The sequence below is a fragment of the Mobula birostris genome, chromosome 22 (genome assembly GCF_030028105.1).
Source record: "Mobula birostris isolate sMobBir1 chromosome 22, sMobBir1.hap1, whole genome shotgun sequence".
NCBI classification, from domain to species: Eukaryota; Metazoa; Chordata; class Chondrichthyes; order Myliobatiformes; family Myliobatidae; genus Mobula; species Mobula birostris.
The window spans coordinates 31,087,808-31,108,286 of record NC_092391.1 but is presented as its reverse complement, the minus strand read 5'-3'; the positions used below and the strand labels follow the sequence as shown (position 1 = coordinate 31,108,286).

Below are 20,479 nucleotides of genomic sequence, written 5' to 3'. Positions count from 1 at the left end.
TGCACTTCGAAGAACTGGAAAATAACAACTTTTTTTTAACCAGTTTTGGTCTCCATGTAGAAAGAAAATTACATTAATCTTAGTGTTATGAATCTGATGGATTGATTTGTGGAATGAGTAGATCATCCTCAGAGAAGAGATTAAGTTGAGCTTGTATTCTGTGGATCAAAGAAGAGTGGTAACTTTGTAAAATTAAGTTTTTGAGAAATTGTCTGTGGCATGTCTTTTCTATTGGAAATCTCAAGCACTGCATATATTGGAGTGTTGTATGATGATTGGCAAAAAAAAGGACAAAATTCTGACCCAACCAGCCTCGTGCTTAATATATTGTGACAAAAATCTGAAAAGTTTTTCATTACTGAAAAGTTCTGTTTTATTTCTTCATGCTGCTCAAGAACAAGTTTATTCACACAAAATGTAAAAAGGATCAATATTTTATCTTTTGCATGGGTGGAATGAGGGAAGGCAGATAGGTTTGTGGATTTGGGAGCCAACATTAGGTTGGGATTTATACTTATATTCTGACATTGATTGTATTTTTGAGTATAACTCCATTGGACCACAGGAGATGCTTACTGTACATTTCCTTTGTGCCTGTCAAATTTTAATCAGCAGTTATGCTTCTCTTGTTCTGATTGAGATGCTTGCCTGAAGCCATGAGACAGTTATAGTTAGACCACAGAGACTCTGATCTTCAAGAAACTGCCATGTATGAGTGGGAAATAGTGTCCAGACTAGTTTACATTTCAATTTAATGTGGCACCTCTGAATGTTTGTTCATTTTTTATCTTCCTAGAAATGACGATTAAAAGTCTTCAGTATGTAATTGCTCTATTTTCTTATCCATTTAATGTTTAATAAGACTTTTTTCTAGTTTATTTCCTAAACCATGAGCAAATGAAGTGTTTAATCCACTGCCTATTGAAGTTGATGAAGCTTTAGGTAGGGACATTTTCAAACCCAGTCACCTAGTGATGACAGTAATTTAGAAATGGACAGGTAAATTCATATGCTGGGAAAAATGAATTTGGGAGCTACATGAGAAACTGAGCCTTAATAAACATCTACATTAAAAGCCTGCAAATGTGACAGTCATGTAAAGATTTTCAGCTGTAATATCCATTAATAAAGCAGCCTGAAACTTAAGGCTTTGAAAACCTCACATCAACTCAGGCAGCAGTATCAATATTTTGTGCATGGTTTAATGGTAGGGGGTCATGTATTTGAAGATCCTTCACTGAAAATGAAGAATCAATACAGTGTGTCAGTGATGTGCTGGTGAAGCGCCAAATCTTGTCTTTCCAGCCCTTTTAGTATGGGTAGACATTAAATTGTTGATTAGGTAAGGATTGAGCTTTGTTTAATAAGTGCCCTTAAAATTATTTAATCTTTTTTAAAAATCTTGTAGCTTAAATTCTATTTCAAATATCCTTTAATTTTCAGTAATCACTCTGGTGCATCCAACATTGGGCTGACCAGTTGTTTTGAACTCAAATATCAAGGAGTTTTGGGATTAGTCATTTGCTATCTAAATCTATCTTTCAGTGTTTGATCTGTAAAGAAGGCACAATAGATTAAATAACAAATATTTCAATATTTTCAACAAAATAATGTTGAGTCCACTTAAAGCTGATTATTTTTTTTCACGTGTCAGTTTTAGCAATATCGCCTTGGGTTACAGGCCAAATTTTCCTCTGAGGAGTGTGTGCAGACAAATGAGTGATGTATCAACGCAACACTGAGCAAGTATTAAAATATCTCTCAGATGAGGTATTTAATACATTACAGGAGAAGGTCAATAAGCCATGCTGGTTCCCAATAGAGCAATCCCATTCCTTCCCTTCATATGTCCCTGTAATTTTGTCCTCCTGCAACATTCCCTTTGACATGGCCATAAACTGCTCTTTGCTGCTTTTGCCAATTGCCTACGGTAGTGGGTTGACTTCATTTTAGTAGGCAGGTCACATATTTGAAGCTCCTTCACTGAAGATGAAAAATCAATGTCAGAAACAGGCAATGTGCTGGTTAAGCATCACAACTTACCAACCGAATACCGAAGTGAACCAACCTCAATTGCAGACCCCAGTCAGTACGGATTAGCAACAACATCTCCTCCACAATCACCGTCAGCACAGGAGCACCACAGGCTGTGTGGTTAGCCGCCTGGCTTTATACAAATGACTGTGAGGCCAAGTACCGCTCCGATATTTAAGTTTGCTCATGACACCACTGTTGACAGCCAAATCAGAATCAGAATCAGGTTTATTATCACTGGCATGTGTCATGAAATTTGTTAACTTAGCAGCAGCAGTTCAATGCAATACATAATATAGAAGAAAAAGGTAAATGAATAAGTAAATCAATTACACTATATGTATGTTGAATAGATTAAAATTCATGCAAAAACAAAAATAATATATATTAAAAAAGTAAGGGAGCGTTCATAGATTCAATGTCCATTGAGGAATCGGATGGCTGAAGGGAAGAAGCTGTTCCTGAATCGCTGAGTATGTACCTTTAGGTACCTGTACCTTCTCCCTAATGGTAACAATGAGAAAAGAGCATGCCCTGGGTGTTGAGGGTCCTTAATAATGGATGCTGCCTTTCTGAGACACCATTCCTTGAAGATGTCCTGGGTACTTTGTAGGCTAGTACACAAGATGGAGCCGACTAAATTTACGACCCTCTGCAGCTTCTTTTGGTTCTGTGCAGTGGCCACTGAACCCCACCCCCGCCCCCACAATACCAGACAGTGATGCAGCCTGTCAGAATGCTCTCCACGGTACTTCTATACAAGGTTTTTGTTGACATACCAAATCTCTTAAAAACTTATAATGAAGAATAGTTGCTGTCTTGCCTTCTTTATAGCTGCATTCATATGTTGGGTCCAGGTTAGGTCCTCAGAGATCTTGATGCCCAGGAACTTGAAATTGCTCCTTCTCTCCACTTCTGATCCCCCTTTGAGGATTGGTATGTGTTCCTTCGTCTTACCTTCCCTGAAGTCCACAATCAATTCTTTCATCTTACTGATGCTTAGTGCAAGGTTATTGCTGTGACAACTCCATTAGTTGGTATATCTCGCTGCTATATGCGCTCTCATTTCCATCTGAGATTTTACCACCAATGGTTGAATTGTCAGCAAATTTACAGATAGCGTTTGAGCTATGCCTAGCCACACAGTCACGGGTATACAGAGAGTAGAGCAGTGGACTAAGCACACACCCCTGAGGTGCACCAGTGTTGATCATCGGCGAGGAGGAGATATTATCACCTATCTGCACAGATTGTGAATCTTCCAGTTAGGAAGTCAAGGATCAAATTGCAAAGGGAGGTACAAAGCCCCAGGTTCTGTAACTTATCAATCAGGATTGTCGGAATGATGGTGTTAAATGCTGAGCTATAGTCGATGAACAGCATCCTGACATAGATATGTGTATTGTCCAGGTAGTCTAACACCATGTGAAGAGCTATTGAGATTGCATCTGCTGTTGACCCTTTGTGGCGATAGGCAAATTGCAATGGGTCCAGGTCCTTGCTGAGGCAGGAGTTCAGTCTAGTCATGACCAACCTCTCAAAGCATTTCATCACTGTTGATGGGAGTACTACTGGGTGACAGTCATTAAGGCAGCTCACATTATCCTTCTTAAGCACTGGTATAATTTTTGCCTTTTTGAAGCAAGTGGGAACTTCCGCCCATAGCAGTGAGAGGTTGAAAATATCCTTGAATACCCCCACCAGTGGGTTGGCACAAGTTTTCAGTGCCTTACCACGTACTCCGTCAGGGACTTCCGCCTTGAGAGGGTTCACCCTCTTTAAAGACAGCCTAACATTGGCCTCTGAGACAGAGATCACAGGGTCACCAGGTGCAGCAGGGATCTTCACAGCTGTAGTTGTATTCTCCCTTTCAAAATGGGCATAGAATGTGTTGAGTTCATCTGGTAGTGAGGCATCACTGCCATTCATGCTATTGGGTTTCGCTTTGTAGGAAGTAATGTCTAGAGTTGTCATGCATCCGATGTCACCTCCAACCTTGTTCAAAATTGTTTCTTCACCCTTGAAATACCCTTCCACAAATCATACCTGGCTTTCTGCTACAGGCCTGGGTCACCATCTTGAATGCCACAGATCTAGCCTTCAGCAGACCACGTACCTCCTAGTTCATCCACTGCTTTTGGTTTGAGAATGTACAGAAAGTGTTTGTAGGCACACACTCATCCACAGAGTTTTTAATGAAGTCAGTAACAGCTGCAGCATACTCACTCAGATTCAATGATGAATGCCGGAATACAGTCCGGAACACAGATTCAAAGCAGGCCTGTAGGCGCTCCTGTGCTTCCCTTGTCCAAACCTTCTTGGTCCTCACTACTGGTGCTGCAGTCTTCAGCCTCTGCCTATGTTCAGGGAGTAGAAGTACAGCCAGGTGGTCAGACTTCCTGAAGTGAGGGCATGGAATAGCACGGAAGGCATTCTTGATGGTGGTGTAGCAATGGTCCCGTGTGTTGTTTCCTCTGGTATTGCAAGAGATCTGTTGATGGTAATTGTTTAGTCATTTTCTATCAGACTGGCCTGGTTAAAATCCCGCAAAACGATGGTGAAGGCATTAGGGTGTGCTGTTTCGTGCATGTTGATCCCATTACTCAGATACTCCAAAGCCTGATTGACATTGGCCTGAGGTGGAATATATACCAAAGGTGGTGATGAATCAGCATCTGGAAGGGAGATTGAAAATCTGGTTAAATGATGACACTACAACAATTTCTCACTTAACATCAAGAAAACCAAGGAACTGAGTATTGTAACTACAGGAGGAGGAAACCAGAGGTCCATGAGCTGTCCTCAGTGGGGGATTTTGGACAGTAACTTTAAATTCCTTGGCATTATCATATCAGAGGATCTGTCCTGGAACCAGCGTGTAAGTGCCATTTCACTAATCTGACCCTAACCCATTTTATTCTCTCCACATTCCCATCACCACCCTTCCAGATTATTCCACTCACCTCTGCACTTGTGACAGTTTACAGTGGCCAGTCTACATGCGTGAGAGAGGTGGGTAGAAACCAGAGTACCTGTTAGACATCCACATGGGGAAACTGTGCAAACCCCTCACAGACAATGCCAGAGCTCAGAATTGAACCTGGGTCAATAGGACTGAGGGGCAGTAACAATACTTGCCATGCCAGTGCGCCACCAATATTCGTCATAAATATGGAATTGTGCCTGAAGTGAAAGGAAGGAATTCAGATCTCAGATTTACAAAATCTGTAAATTGATCATTTGTTATGTGACACATGGGCATTGAGAATCTTTAACACTAGTAATTTATTCAGTTTTGCATCTTAAGAGGTGAGTTTATTCTCTTGTGTGGCCTGAAATGAAACCACTGGAGTTTTTATTCCGATAAATTGTATATGCTTTTCTCACAATTATGCCACTGACAACATTAATTGATCATGATCGCTGTGTGTCTAACATAATAGCCAAACCATTCTTGCGTACAATGTTTCTATCTGTGCAGTCAATTCACTCAAATGGAAGTGTCAAGTGTATTCTTGCCTGCTCTCACAACTCAGTGGCCATTCTAACAGTGATATTTCTGTGAAATACTGTCCAATGTAGCAAAATAATCAAATGAGTAATTCCCTCAGTGGACTAACACACTGAAACTGCTACATGTGTCTCCCAGTAACAGCTTTCCCTTTCAGTTCCTACGTACTGCACAAGTAATTTTAAAATCACTGCAACCTGTTGAAGGCTGGTAAGGTAGATGGGAACCCATAATAGCCTGGAAATTCACCTCCATTTGCTACAGTTAAGTGTGCAATTGTAGTAGAGATGTTGTCTTAAAAGCTGTTTACCAAATTCATTCAACACACACAAAATGCTGGAGGAACTCAGCAGGTCAGGCAGCTTTTATGTAAGAAAGTAAACTGTCGATGTTTTGGGTTAAGACCCTTCATCAGGATTGGAGAAAAAAAGATGTGAAGTCAGAGTAAGAAGGAGGGAGGGGAGGAAGAAGTACAAGGTGACGGGTGATAAGTGAAATCGGGAGAGGGGGAGGGGTGAAGTGGAGAGATGGGAAATTGGTGAAAAAGATAAAGGGCTGAAGAAGGGAGAACCTGATGGGAGAGGACAGAAAGCCAAGGAAGAAAGGACATTATGTGAGAGTGGGACATGGGAATGGTGAAGCGGGGGTGGGGGGTGTAGATGGCAGGGATTACCGGAAGTTATGCCATCAGGTTGAAGGTTATCCAGAAGGGACATAAGGTGTTGCTCTTCCAGCCTGAGTGTGGATTCATCACGGCAATAGAGGAGGCCAGAGACTGACATGTCAGAATGGGAAGTAGCGTCAAAATAGTTGGCTACCAGAGGGCCTCGGCCCGAAATATTGACTGTACACTTTTCCATAGATGCTGCCTGGCCTGCTGACTTCCTCCAGCATTTTGTGTGTGTTGTTTGGATTTGCAGCATCTGCAGATTTTCTCATTTTTGTGACCAGGAGAATCCGCTTTCTCTAGCAGATGGAGCATAGGTGCTCAGTAGAGTGGTTTCCCAATCTATGTTGGGTCTGATCGATATACAGGAGGCCACACTGGTAGCACTGGATACAGAAGCTGTTCCTGAATCATTAAGTATGTGCCTTCAGGCTTCTGTACCTACTTCCTGATGAGAAGAGGGTATGTCCTTGGTGGTGGAGGTCCTTAGTTATAGTTTAGTTATAAAGACAGTAGCTGTACATCCATGGATCTTTAACTTGTTGGCCAAATGTTTATTTCTTCATTGCAATAATTGCTTATAATCAATGGCGCTAACTTTATTTTACAAAATTTGTGAGAATTTGTTATGTTTCGTAACAAAATTCATGTTGGTTTCCTCTTTCAGCACTTGCTACTGAGCTGCAAAGCAACAAATAGATGGAGTTACCGGCTGTCAAACTAGTATTCAAAGCATGCCTGTGTAAACATGGTGTTCATTTACCTAAAATGCAATTGTCAGTGATGAATGGGTAGCTTGCAAACATGTACCAGTGATCAGATTCATCTCCATAGAGAAGGAGAAAAGCTATTGGTCGGCTTATATTCTCTGTTCTTCAGCTCAGTGAGAACTTGCATATTGCTTTAGCATGATGTCAAAAGTGCAGATGTCAAAAATGTTCCATTCTGTCTCACTTCAAGCTATTATGAGGAGTTGTTATATAGCTTTTAGCTTTGTCCCACGTGCATTTTATTCTTCTTGTTATCAATTGCAATGTTTGCACCAAATGAGAAGTCATAAATCACTGCTTCCAGATTTATTCTTTAACATAAGATCACATTTAAGGTGTGAATATTACAAGGCTCAGACTTTGCTGTGAATCTATCAGTTCATGTTCTTTGTGAAACAGGAAGACAGGAATTCAGTTTTCTTGTGTTCATAAGAAAACAGTAACTCGTAATAACTCTTGACTGGGAAGAAAGTCGACAAAGTCTTTACAAAGTCTAATCTTCCTGAGACTAGGTTGTGTCGTATTACATTAGGGAACTGGATGTCTAAGTGCTTTATGGTATCTTTAAAGTCCGCAGTCTTTCCATGTTGTGCCTCTGTTTGAATCCAGCTCAGACAGAAAAGATGATGGGCTCCATCTGTTACTTGTTAAGGGTCACAAGGGAAATAAACTCTGCCAGCTTCAATTTCATTCTCAGCCAAAGAGATCCCAGTTGTAAAATGTCCATAAAGCCAACACTAATTGGCAGTAGCAGTGCAAGAGGTCATTGAGAGAGTTCAGGTGTACAACCATCATGATGGTGCAGTGGGATGGTGAAGATTTAAGACTCATAGTTTAGCTTCAAGACAGTTATGTGCAATCTGGCATTACTCCTTTCAAGGTCAGCATACATGGCAAGGGTTGAAATAGGTTACAAATGAAACAATATTCAATCAAAAGCTAGGGATATAATCTGGGACCTTTGTGAAGTATATGTTTCAGTTAATAATGGAATGAGTCATTTTCTGGAAACAAAGATCCATCACTTTAATGAAAGCTTGTTGAAAACATTGATACAGTCTACAAAGCACTCTGCAGCAAGCAATTGAAAATAGTTATACCTGGCGATTAAATCTATCTCAATTCTTCAATCAAACAATTTGTAATTGCCAAAACATTACAAATTTGGTTATTTAGTCCTGTCATAAATGGGTTAATAGTTGAAGAATAAATTGAAATGGAGAATGTGTTACTCATATAATTGCACGTAGCCCCAAAAGCCTCTTGAATTACCTTAGTACAGGGAATGAGGTGTATGTAATGTATTTCTTTAAAGAGATGAAACAGAAAATGGATGTGTGATGTTCTAATTAAATGTAAATGAAAGCCAAAGCCAGGGTTGGAATGATATTGACTTGAAAAAAAATCTTGTGTTTGTGATGTTTTGGAATGAGGCTATGTAGAGTTATCACATTTGTAGGTTATTTCCTCTAGGGAAACAGAGCAGTATGTGAACTTTTCTTGAATCTCAATTAAATTTCTGTCTTTTATTTTCAGGTGAATGTGGCTGTCATGATGGTTACAGTCCAGATCCAATCCACAAACATCTCTGTGTGAGAAGTGACTGGGGACAAAATGAAGGGTTAGTTCGGTAAATGAAAAGCTGTGCTTATGTATAATGACAGTAACAACAACATCTCATTATCATGTAGCATCTATAACATTGCAACCCCCTAGGTGCTTCACAGGAGACTTATCCAACAAAATTGGATCCTACGCCACGTCCTAAGCTAATAAGCTGAAGCCTGGTCTACCGTACAGGGTTTAAGGTACATTGGGTGGAAGAAGGAGGGAATAACAACATGTAGGAATTTGACACCAAAATGGTGATGAAGTTGCAGGTCACCAGAATTGATAGAGAAGCATAGCACTTCAGAGGAACCAGAATATAACTGAAACTGAAAAGAGAAAAATGAACTATTAGCCATTCACAGTACTACATGGTTGGAGAAGTGAGAACTGATCAGTTATTTAAACATATAGACCAGCTGAGCTTTGCACTAACACAAAAGATTGTGTAGGTGCTGGAAATCCAGAGTAACACACACCAAATGCTGGAGGAATTCAGCAGATCAGGCAGCATCTATGGAAAGGAGTAAAGAATCGACATTTCAGACTGAGACCATAGGACCATAAGACGAAAGAGCAGAATCAGGCCATTTGGCCCATCGAATCTGTTCCACAATTTCATCATGGCTTAACCAATTTTCCAATCAGCCCCAGTCTCCTGCCTTCTCTGTGTTTCCCTTCATGCCCTGACCAATCAAGAATCTGTCAACCTCTGCCTTAAATATACATAAAGATTTGGCCTCCACAGCTGCCTGTGGCCAAGAATTCCATAGATTCACCGCTCTTTGGCTAAAGAAATTCCTTTGCATCGACAAACAATCTGCAGATTCTGGAAATCCAAGCAACACAATCTGCAGATGCTGGAAATCCTGGAGATGGGTCTTCACCAGAAACGTCGACTGTATTTTTTTCCATAGGTGCTTTCTGGCCTGCTAAGCTCCTCCAGCATTTTATGTGTCCTTCGCATCTATGTTTTAAAAGGACACCCCTCTGTGCCCTCTGGTCTTAGATTCCACCACCTTAGGAAACATCCTCTCCACATCCACTCTATCAAGGCCTTTCACCATTCAATAGGTTTGAATGAGGTCACCCCTCGTTCTTCCGAATTCCAGTGGATACAAGCCCAGAGCCATCAAACACCCTTCATATGACAAACCATTCAATCCTGAAATTATTTTCGTGAACTTCCTTAAGACCCTCTCCAGTGTCAGCACATTCTTTCTAAGATAAGAGACCCTTAATCAGGAGCTTTGTACTATTAGTCTGGGCAGGTGGGGGAAAAGAAATAAGTCATAGTATTAAGAGAAATTTTGGAAGCCGTATTTATGAGGTGAATGCACACAAAGGAAGAAAGGAAGCAGACAAGAGAGCACTGGTGAAGGTTCCCATTTCAAAACATGGTTTAATATGGCTAGCTGCATGCTAGTTATTCAGTAATGAGTTAAGTACAGTTTTTATTGATATCTTCACATTTTTAAATCAGATTTTGAGTCTGTACGATGGAAAACTAGAATCCAGGTAGCAGGATGGAAAGGAGGACTTTTACATGAGTGCTCTAATTTGTATTATGAAAGTGTAATTCAAAAACAGTTATTTTGTATCTTTCTCCCACTTAAAGTTTAAAGTGTACTATCTGCCTGTGTTGTGCTTCTTACAAGAAGAAAATTACACAGCAATTCGAAACAATCCGCCACACCCAAGCTGAAACAGTCCGAGAGTCATAGATGAGTACAGCACAGAAACTGGCCCTTTGGCCCATCTAGCCCATGGCAAACCATTTGCACTGCCTACTCCCATATACCTGCACTGGGGCCAGAGCGCTCCACACCCCTATTATCAATGTATCAATCCAAACTTCTCTTAAACAGTGAAATAGAGCTGACATGCACCACTTGTGCTGGCAGTTCATTCCATACTGATGTCCATATTCTACTCCATCTTCGTCCCACCTTACCGTATCTCATTCGTCCAGTAGAGCTTTCTACTTCTACCCCTCAGCTCCTTTTCTAGTTTCCCTTTAAAGGCATACACATAGTTTGCTTTGACTGCCACACAGTGTGATATAACATTCTAACAAACATTTAAACCTTCTCCAGCAGGTAACCACCTTCAAATCTGGGGACTGGTCTCTCCATTGCAGAAACAACACCAGCAGCTTCAGCACAATCAGGAGAAAGCTCCCCGCGTAATTTATCACCAAGTCAATCAGGCTGACTTCTGTCAGGAAAAAAGACTGTAGAATTAGAACTCCACAGAATGCGGGTTCAACTCAAACTTCTCCACCCAGGTTGTGGAAGGGAAGTCAGTCGCAGTGAACTGCCTTCTATCCAATTTGCATTCTTCCATGTGCAAAGTAGTAATAATCTCTCCTTTAATTTTATGCCCTTTCTTCTACTTCTGTGAATACTTTTTGTCAATTTTCTAATTGTGCAATGTAAATATCTAACAATGTTAGTATGTAACAACCATGCCATTCATTATGTTTGGGAAATAATCAAACTTTTCCTGTTGTTAACTTTCCTAACTGTATTTAATTCTTCCTATATGTAGACCATGGCCATACACAACACTGGAAAGAGGTTATGACCTTGTGACAGGGGAACAGGCTCCAGAGAAGATATTCAGGTAACAAAAAAGTTTCTTTCACTATCTTCCTTCTTTGTTTTGATGATATTATGTTTTACTTGATTTCGGTCAGTTCTCTTATATCTTACACTTTGACAGCAGAGTTTCTGCAGGACTGTAGTCCAAACATCAAAGGCACAATCCTACTGAGAGCCAAGAAGAGAGGTGAATTTATCAAGGGTACAGAAGTTGTTAACATTGACTGGAAAGTTTAGAGATTTGCTTTAATTGTCACATCTTCAAAAAAACATTGAAACATTCAGGGAAGTATGTCATTTGTGTCAAAACAAACCAGCAAGGATTGTGCTGGGCTGCCCGCAAGAGTCTTTGCACTTCCAGCACCAACATAGCATGCCCAGAACTCACCAACTCTAACCTTGCTTCATTGGAATGTGGGAGGAAACTGAAACACTCAAAGGAAATCCATGTGATTGTGGGAAAAACATACAAACTCCTCACAGAATGTCTATCCATGGCCTCCTCCACTGTCAAGATGAAGCCACACTCAGGTTGGAGGAACAACACCTTATATTCTGTCTGGGTAGCTGCCAACCTGATGGCATGAACACTGACTTCTCTAACTTCTGTTAATGCCCCACCTCCCCTTCGTACCCCATCCATTATTTATTTATTATTATTATTTTTTTCTCACTCTTTTTCTCCCTCTGTCCCTCTCACTATACTCCTTGCCCATTCTCTGGGCTTCCCCCCTCCCCCTTTCTTTCTCCCTAGGCCCCCTGTCCCATGATCCTCTCATATCCCTTTTGCCAATCAACTGACCAGCTCTTGGCTCCATCCCTCCCCCTCCTGTCTTCTCCTAAAATTTCAGATCTCCCCCTTCCCCTCCCACTTTCAAATCTCTTACTATCTCTTCTTTCAGTTAGTCCTGACAAAGGGTCTCGGCCCGAAACGTCGACGGTACCTCTTCCTATAGATGCTGCCTGGCCTGCTGCGTTCACCAGCAATTTTTATGTGTGTTCCTTACAGAATGTGGCAGGAATCAAAAGCCAGTCTTATAGCTGGCAATGTAAAGTGATTGTGTTAACTGCTATGCAATCATGCCAACCTTCAGAAGTTCGGAGGTCTCCTCAACCATGGGTTTATCACTTCCTGTGAGTGCCCTTGACTCCATCCCACAGTAACTTACCTGGTTCATCCTTGCCAACTCTCCGAACCAACAAAAAGTTGAAAAGGCAGAATATCAACTAAAGTTATAACAAGGCTTTTAGAGCGAGCAGGTGGTATCTTATTGGTGAAGAAATTAAGTGGTGAACCTGCATTGTCATTGTCCACATCGCAACATGTACAAAATGCTGCAGGAACTCAGCAGGACTGTCAACATTTGTGCAAAGAAGTAAACAGTCAATGGTTTGAGCCGAGACCCTTCACCAGGATTAAAAAGGAAGGAGAGAAGACAGAATAGGAAGATGGGAGGATGGGAGGAAGAAGTACAAGATGGCAGGTGATAGGTGAAACCAGGAAGGGGGAAGGGGTGAAGCTGGGAAGTGGATTGATGAAAGAGATATAGGGCTGGAGAGGGGGGATATATGATAGGGAGGACAGTAGTCCATGGAAGAAAGGGAAGGGGGAGGAGCACCAGAGGGAGATAATGGGCAAATAAGAAGAGAAGGTGTGAGATGAAAACAAGAATGGGGAATGGTAAAGGAAAGGACGGTGGGCGGTTACAAAAAGTTCAAAAAATTGATGTACATGCCGTCAGAATGGAGGGTACCCAGACAGAATATAAGGTGTTGCTCCTCCAACATGAGTGTGGCCTCATCATGGCAGTAGAGGAGACCATGGACTGATAAGTCAGAATGGGACTGGGAAGTAGAATTGAAATAGGAGGCCACCAGAAAATGCCACATTTTATGAAGGTGCTTGACAAAGCAGTCTCCCAATCTACATCAGGTCTCACCGATAAACAAGAGGCCACACCAAGAGCACCCGATACTGCAGATGACCCCAACAGACTCGCAGGTGAAGTGTCACCTCACCTGGAAGGATTATTTTGGGCCCTGAATGGTAGTGAGGGAGGAGATGCAGGGGCAAGTGTGGCACCTGTTCCGCTTGCAAGGATAAGTACCAGGAGGGAGATCAGTGGGAGGGGTGAGTGGACAAGGGAATCATGTACAGAGAGATCCCTGTGGAGAGCAGAAATTGGGAGAGAGTGAAGATGTGCTTGGTGGTAGAATCCTGTTGGAGATGGCAGAAGGTACAGAGAATTATGTGCTAGATGCAGAGGCTTATGGGGTGGTAAGTGAGCACAAGAGGAAGCCTATCTCTGATGTGGTGACAGGAGGATGGGGTGAGGACAGATGTGCGAGAAATGGAAGAGATGCAGGAGAGGGCAGCATTGATGGTAGAGGAAGGGAAGCCACCTTCTTTGAAAGAAAAGTTCTGGAAAGAAAAACCTTATCCTGAGAGCAGATGTGGTGAAGATGAGGAACTGAGACAAGAGATTAGCCATTTTACAAGTGGCAGGGTGAGAAGAAGTATTATCCAGATAGCTGTGAGAGTCAGTGGGTTTATAAAAGATATCAGTAGATAGACTGTCTCCAGAGATGGAGACAGAGAGATGGAGAAAGGGAAGAGAGGTATCAGAAATGGACCAAGTAATTTTTGAGGGCAGGGTGGAAGTTAAAAGTTGATGAAATTATCGAGCTCAGTGTGTGTGGATGCATGAAGCAGCACCAATACTGTCATCATTGTAGCATAAGAAGAGTTGGGAAGCAATGCTGGTGTAGCCTTGGAACATAGACTTTTCCACTTAGCTGACAAAAAGACAGGCAAAGCTGGGACTACACCTTAGGTTTGAAGTAATTGGGAGAAGAAATTATTGAGGGTGAGGACTAGTTCTGCCAGATGGAGGAGAGTGGAGGTAGAGGGGAACTACTTGGGTCTGTTGTCTAGAAATAAGTAGAGAGCTTTAAGGCCCACCTGATTGGGGATAGAAGTGTATAGAGACTGGACATGCATAGTGAAAATGAGACAATCTGGGCCAGGGAACATAAAGTCATTGAAAATATCATGAGTGTGTTAAGATTCACAGAAGTAGGTAGGAAAGGACTGAACCACGGGGGAAAATACAGAGTCGAGGTATGCAGACACGAGTTCAGTGGGGCAGGAGCAGGCGGAAACAGTAGGTCTACCTGGACAGTCAGCTTTGTGGAAGTAGGAGGTAGAAATGGGAAGTGTGGGGTAAAGGAACCGTGAGGTTGGTGGCAGTGGATAGGAGATCCCCAGAGTGGATGAGGTCTATGATGGTGCAGGAGAGAAGGGTCTGATGCTCCTTAGTGGGGCCCTGTTCAAGGGGTAAGAAGGAGGAAGTATCTGAGAGTTGTTGTCTGGCCACAGACCACCAGCCTGCCAGACCACTACCACACCCGCTTTATCTGTAGGTTTGATGGTGAGGTTGAGATTAGTGTAAGGAGAGTGGAGAGCAGCATGATCTGAGGGAGTGAGGTTTGAATTGGAGAGAGGAGTGTTATGTCTTGTCGGCAGTTAGCGATAAAAAGATCTAGAGCAGGCGGAAGACCAGGGCAGAGTGTCAAAGATGAGAAGGAGGGTCGAAGACAGGAGAAGGAGTCATTAATGTTGATAGAGAGTGCTTGCCAAAGAAGTAGGCATAGATAAGAGGCGACAGAAGAAGAGCTTGGATTCGTGGTAGGCATGGAACTCACTGAGGATAAAGTTAAGACCCTTACTGAGGACAAAGCATTCTGCCTCAGAGTCAGAGGGAATTGTGAAAACCTGACATGGATGAGAGGTGGGATAGGAGGTCGATGGTGAGGGGGGGAGAGGGTAGGTACCGTCTGAGGAGAGAGGAGGGTCGGGTGTTCAGGGAAGGTGGTGTGGGAGGAAGATGGAGCTTCCGAGGACCCAAGAGCTGAAGGTGGGGTCTGAGAGACATTGGATTGGAGAGTGGTAGTTGGGGAAGTGGAGGCTGGGGTCTGGTGGCAGCACTTTAGGTTTCGGCCTGGAGGTGCTGTCGGTCAAGCTCCAGCCTGGAGCTGGAGTTAGAGGTTGTGCAATTAGCAGTTGAAAGGTGTAATTGTAATCACGACCAAGCCATTGACTTTATCAATGGGGAAGCGCGCTGGAAGATTTATCTTAAATTAGGCTGTAGATAGAAATTCATCTCCATCCTGTATTTGCTTCATGATGGCAAAAAAGCCATGATCGTAACCAACAGGTCTGTAACAGAGCAAATCTTAGTGAAGACTAAGCCCTGGCACTTATCTTAATCTTTCATGATGCAGTGCTGCCTCTCACCTTCACCTCCCTGTGGGAGTGGAACTCATCCACAGAATTAGTGAGAAACTACTCAAGCTGTGACAACCATACACAGTCCTCTGTGCCTGTGCCCTAGCCGATGTTGACTTGCTTACTGAAGCACAACACAATAACGACCTCTTCCAGGTTGTTTAGTGTTATTTCTCAGCTGTTTAGTGTTATTTCTCAAGCCGCCTGCCGTTACCAGACACTCTTTCGACCTCAGTGGAATTTACAGGACAGTGTCATTGCATTTGTGATTCCTGTTACAGCATCACACCACACTCACCATTTCAAAACTAGTTGCCAAATCCCTCTCCTCTCACCCCCACTGAACCCAAAGCTGAGCTCCTTTGCAAACTCCTTTATCTTGAATGCGCTCAAAATTATGTCACACCTAAGCCTTCAGCAATGTAATCATGGCAGAATTTCAAGGCTCCTGTCTGTCCCTGTTCTGTTCTTTGTCTGCACCCGTTCATCAGCTTTTCATTAGCTTTTCATTGACTTGTACATCACTTAATGAAACAAATTAGTGCACAATAAAAAACAGATGGTGTTCACCTGTTGTAGTCTGGAGGGCAATAGGTACAGCCATGAAATCCTCCTCGGTGGAAGTGATGATAATACTTCAATCATGTCACATCTGTGCAGGAATCAAAATGATTTTAGGTGACTTTGGTGGGTTCAGACAAACTAAGATTTCCAGCTGTTGCATCAGAGCAGATTTGACAACTGGCATGACATATCATTATGTTTAGGTGCCTGTGAAAAGTAAAGTTATGCAGTAGTAGAAATAAGTGAAATGTTTACTGCAAAAAGTTTCAGATGCAAGAGATTCTACAGATGCTAGAAGTCTTGAGCAGCACACACAAAATGCTGAAGGTACTCAGCATGTCAGACAGCATCAAAGGAGGGAAATAGACAGTTAATATTTTAGGCCAAGACTGTTCAATGTTCAGAATTCAAAGTAAATTTTTAATCAAAGTGCACATATCAACCCTGAGATTAATTTTCTTGTGGACATGCACTGTAACTGCAAGAAACACAATAGGATCAATGAAAGGCCTCACCCAACAGGACAGACAACAAGCAATGTGCAACAACAAAACAAACTGTGCAAATACAAAAAGAAAGGGAAAATATTAATAAAAAAATAAATAAGCAATAGATATTGAGAACATGAGATGAAAAGACCTTGAAAGTGAGTCTATAGTTTGTGGGAACATCTCGGTGACGGGATAAGTGAAGTTGTCCCCGCAGGTTCAAGAGCCTGATGGTTGATGGGCAATAACTGTTTCTGAATCTGGTGGCTTGGGTCCTGAGGCTCCTGTACCTTCTTTCCGATGACAGGAATGAGAAGAGAGCATGATCTGGATTTTGTGGTCCTTGATGATGGATGCTGCTTTCCTGTGACAGCACTCTGTGTAACTCCTTTACCTTGGCCCAGAACATTTTTTCCTACTTAGATGCTGTCTGACTTGCTGAGTTCCTCCAACATCTTGTGTGTGTTACCGCAAAAAAAAAATCGCCGGTCATAGCTTCCTTGCCTTTAATGGATGCAGCTCACTGCTGATAACTTAAGAGATTTTCACTGTTACTGTGTACAAAAGGAAAGAGATTAGAAAGGGTGAAACATTATTCTGTCCTCAAATGCACTACTTACTTATTTATGTAACTGATGGTAATTTTCTTTATGACTTGAACTGTATTGCTGCTGGGAAACAACAAATTTCACAACATATGCAGTGATAATAAATGGGACCCTGATTCTGACTCTTAAGGCGGTGCTGTCTGAGGGAACTCCACACTTTCCGTGTTTTCCTCCCTCTTCCCCACTGCAGTGATTTTCTGTCTGGCACAAGACCCAAAGCATCATTCACATTGACCAAGGGAGCACACAATCACAAAAGCTTCAGGGACCAAGTACAGGCTGTGGGGGGGGGGGGGTGGCGGAATGGGGAGTGAAACTCTGTCAGAGACGCAGTGGTCTATGATCTTGTGGGAGGGTGAGGGGGTAAACAGTCTCCCTTTAAAACAGAAAACAAGTCTTAAATGCCTTGTGAAGATCCTCTGCATAAGTGATTTACAACATTCAAAGGTCACACATTTGCAAATCAGCGTGTCAGCAATGGCATCAAAGCATGCATTGGCAATTTGACGCAGGTATGCAAATTTAACATTTCCTGGTGTCTACTAGCATAAGCTAAGATCGGAAACCCTTGCAGTGATTGAATTTTTGCTTGGAACCAGTTGTGGAGCACAGAAAACCATTATGCCACATAGAATAATTTCTATATCCATTCCTTTATAAAAAATTTACTAATTACATTGTTTGGTGAAATATAATTGGAGGCTGTGCAGTCCAATGATGTAAATAGTCATGTGATTAAATCCACAAGAGGCTAATAATACTCTTTGGACTGGTGGTGGCAAGAAGTGGTGGCACTTTTTTCAGTCCAGGAATTTTCTTGAAATATTCATGTTTTAAATATGACAAACGCTTTTTGACAGACTTGGCTAAAGCAAAGAACTGTGAGCAAGATGGAATAAATGTTTCAGGGCAAGGTCTTTCACAAGAGTTGTTAATTTTGAGCTGAAGAGAATTCTTGCTCACCTAATCTGCTCAATGTCTCTAATGTCAAAAGTCATACTTGATGAACCTTATAGAGTTTTTATTTAAGAGATAACCATAAAAGTAGAAAAGTAGACAGTGGTTATTTTCTATTTAGATTTACAGAAGGCCTTACATGGCAGACTGGTCTGCAAGGTTAGGTGCTATGGAATCCAGGGAGATCTAGTTAGGTGGATTCAAAACTGGATCACAAGTAGGAAGCAGAGAGTGGTGGTTGACAGTTGTTTGTTGGAGTGGAGGCTGTGTCTATGGTGTCCTTTAGGGGTTGGTGTTGTGACCTCTGATTATTACTTATCAAGCTTAAGTTTATTGTCATTCATGTACCATGTACGTTTGCATGTATACTGCCAAACAAAACAATATTCCTCTGGACTAAGGTGCACAACACAGTACAGATACCTTACACTAAATACATACCTCAATATTACTGCAAGTAAATTAACAAATAGTAAGGTGCATTTACAATGCAAGTCAAAAAGCAAACAGTATAATGCTGCTGATGCTTCATATGTGATGAGAGCTGGGAGGTGGCAGTCAGTTCTGTAGTCTGGGCGAAGAAGCTTTTTCCCATCTGAATGCTATTATCAATTATTTGGATACAAGTGTGAAAGTCTTGATTAGTAAGTTTGCAGATGACACAAAATTAGGTTTTGTTGATAGCAAAGAAGGTTATCATAGTTTGCAAGGAGATTTGATCGATTAGGGAAGTGGACTGAGGAATAGTAAATGGATTTCAACACAGTTAAGTGTGAGGTGATGCATTTTGGTGTCAAGCCAGCATGGAACTTATACGATGAACGGTAGGGCACTAGTACACGTAATAGAACAGAGGGATCTAGGAATATAAGTGCATGGTCACTGATAGTGGCATCACAGGTGGACTGGGTGGTGGAAAAGGAATGTAGCACTCAAGGCAACGAGAATAGAAGTTGGACATTATGTTACAGTTTTATAAATTATTGGTGAGACCACACTTGGTGTACTGTGTACAGTTTGTGCCTCCCTACCATAGGACAGATGTGGTTAAACTGTGGAAAGGGTGGAGAAAAGATTTCTGAAGATTTTGTCATGCTAGAGGGTCTGAATGTTCTGGAGAAGCTGGCCAAGCTTGATCTTTATTCCTATGAGCATACGAGAATGAGGCCTGACTGTATAGAGATTTATAAAGTCAGGAGGGGCAGAGATAAGGTGGATGACAGCAGTCCACTCCACATGGCCGGGGAATCATAAACCAGTTGGTATAGACTTGGGGTGAGAGAGAAACTAGGGCCTTGAGGAATGGCGAGCATATGAAACAAACTGCTAGGGGAAATGATTGGAGCAAGTACAATAGTATAATTTAAGAAACACTTAAATAAATACATGCAGGGATGGGGCTTTCTTTGAGGGATATAGGCCAAGACAACAATATATGAAGAAATATATACTAATTTCTCAAATTATGAAAGGGATTTTTTACCCTGGAAAGCAGTTTATTTTACCTAACTTTACAACCTGAAAAACGCTGGGTAAATGCATGATGGCTATTTTGAGAGCGTGCATTCCTATTGGTATAGACTGGAATGTTGCTCATTATAGTGAAAGTAGATTTGTAAATCAAAGGCACTTAACTGAAAGAGTCAACTTGCATTATAGTGCAGACTTGTAAATCAAATATTTGTAAATTGATGAATCCCTGTACTGGCTTTATTCGACTCGACAGAAAATGGGATAATTTCTTGGTAACGATTTAGAAGCTAAACTTAGTGTAATGGAGATAAATAGATGATAAATTGGAAGACAAGTGTCTGATTTAAACACTTCAAAGAGAGATTATTGGTTCTACTGGTAACTGGAGGGGCTGAGGATGATGATTTGAATGAGGAGCATTTATTCTAGTGTAAGTAGTTGACAAAATAAATTTCCTCAAACTCTTAATGAAATGTAGCTGCTTTCTTGCCTTCTTTATAGCTGCATCAATATGTTGCGTCCAAGTTAGTTTCTCAGAGATATTGATACCCAGGAACTGTAACTTGCTCCCTCTCTCCACTACTGATCCCTCTATGAGGATCGGTTTGTGTTCCCTCATCTTACCCTCTCTGAAGTCCTCAATCAGCACCTTGGTTTTGCTGACATTGAGTGCAAGGTCATTGCTGCGACACCACTCAACTAATTGGTATACCTCACTCCTGTATGCCCTCTCATCACCATCTGAAATTCTGTCAACAATGGTTGTATCATCAGGAAATTTATAGATGGCATCTGAGCTATACCTAGTCACACAGTCTTAATGGTTTGTACTTGAGATTTCAAGGTTCCTAAATAGGTTAGAATTGATTTCCCATCTCAAGTTGTTCTTGAAGCTGAACCATCTTTCT

At 41.7% G+C, this 20,479-nt stretch overlaps 1 protein-coding gene across 4 annotated transcripts in view; it reads left to right on the top strand.

The window, feature by feature from the left end:
• Positions 1–20,479, top strand: part of LOC140186350 (astrotactin-2-like) — a 1,795,681-nt gene that overhangs the window by 890,197 nt on the left and 885,005 nt on the right. For 3 of the 4 annotated variants that reach the window (XM_072240512.1, XM_072240510.1, XM_072240513.1), the window contains 2 exons: positions 8,519–8,612; positions 11,141–11,215. In XM_072240512.1, the coding sequence (XP_072096613.1) occupies positions 8,519–8,612; positions 11,141–11,215 (169 nt within the window). The remainder of the gene's footprint in view (positions 1–8,518; positions 8,613–11,140; positions 11,216–20,479) is intronic. The other variant, XM_072240511.1, reaches the window with a different exon arrangement.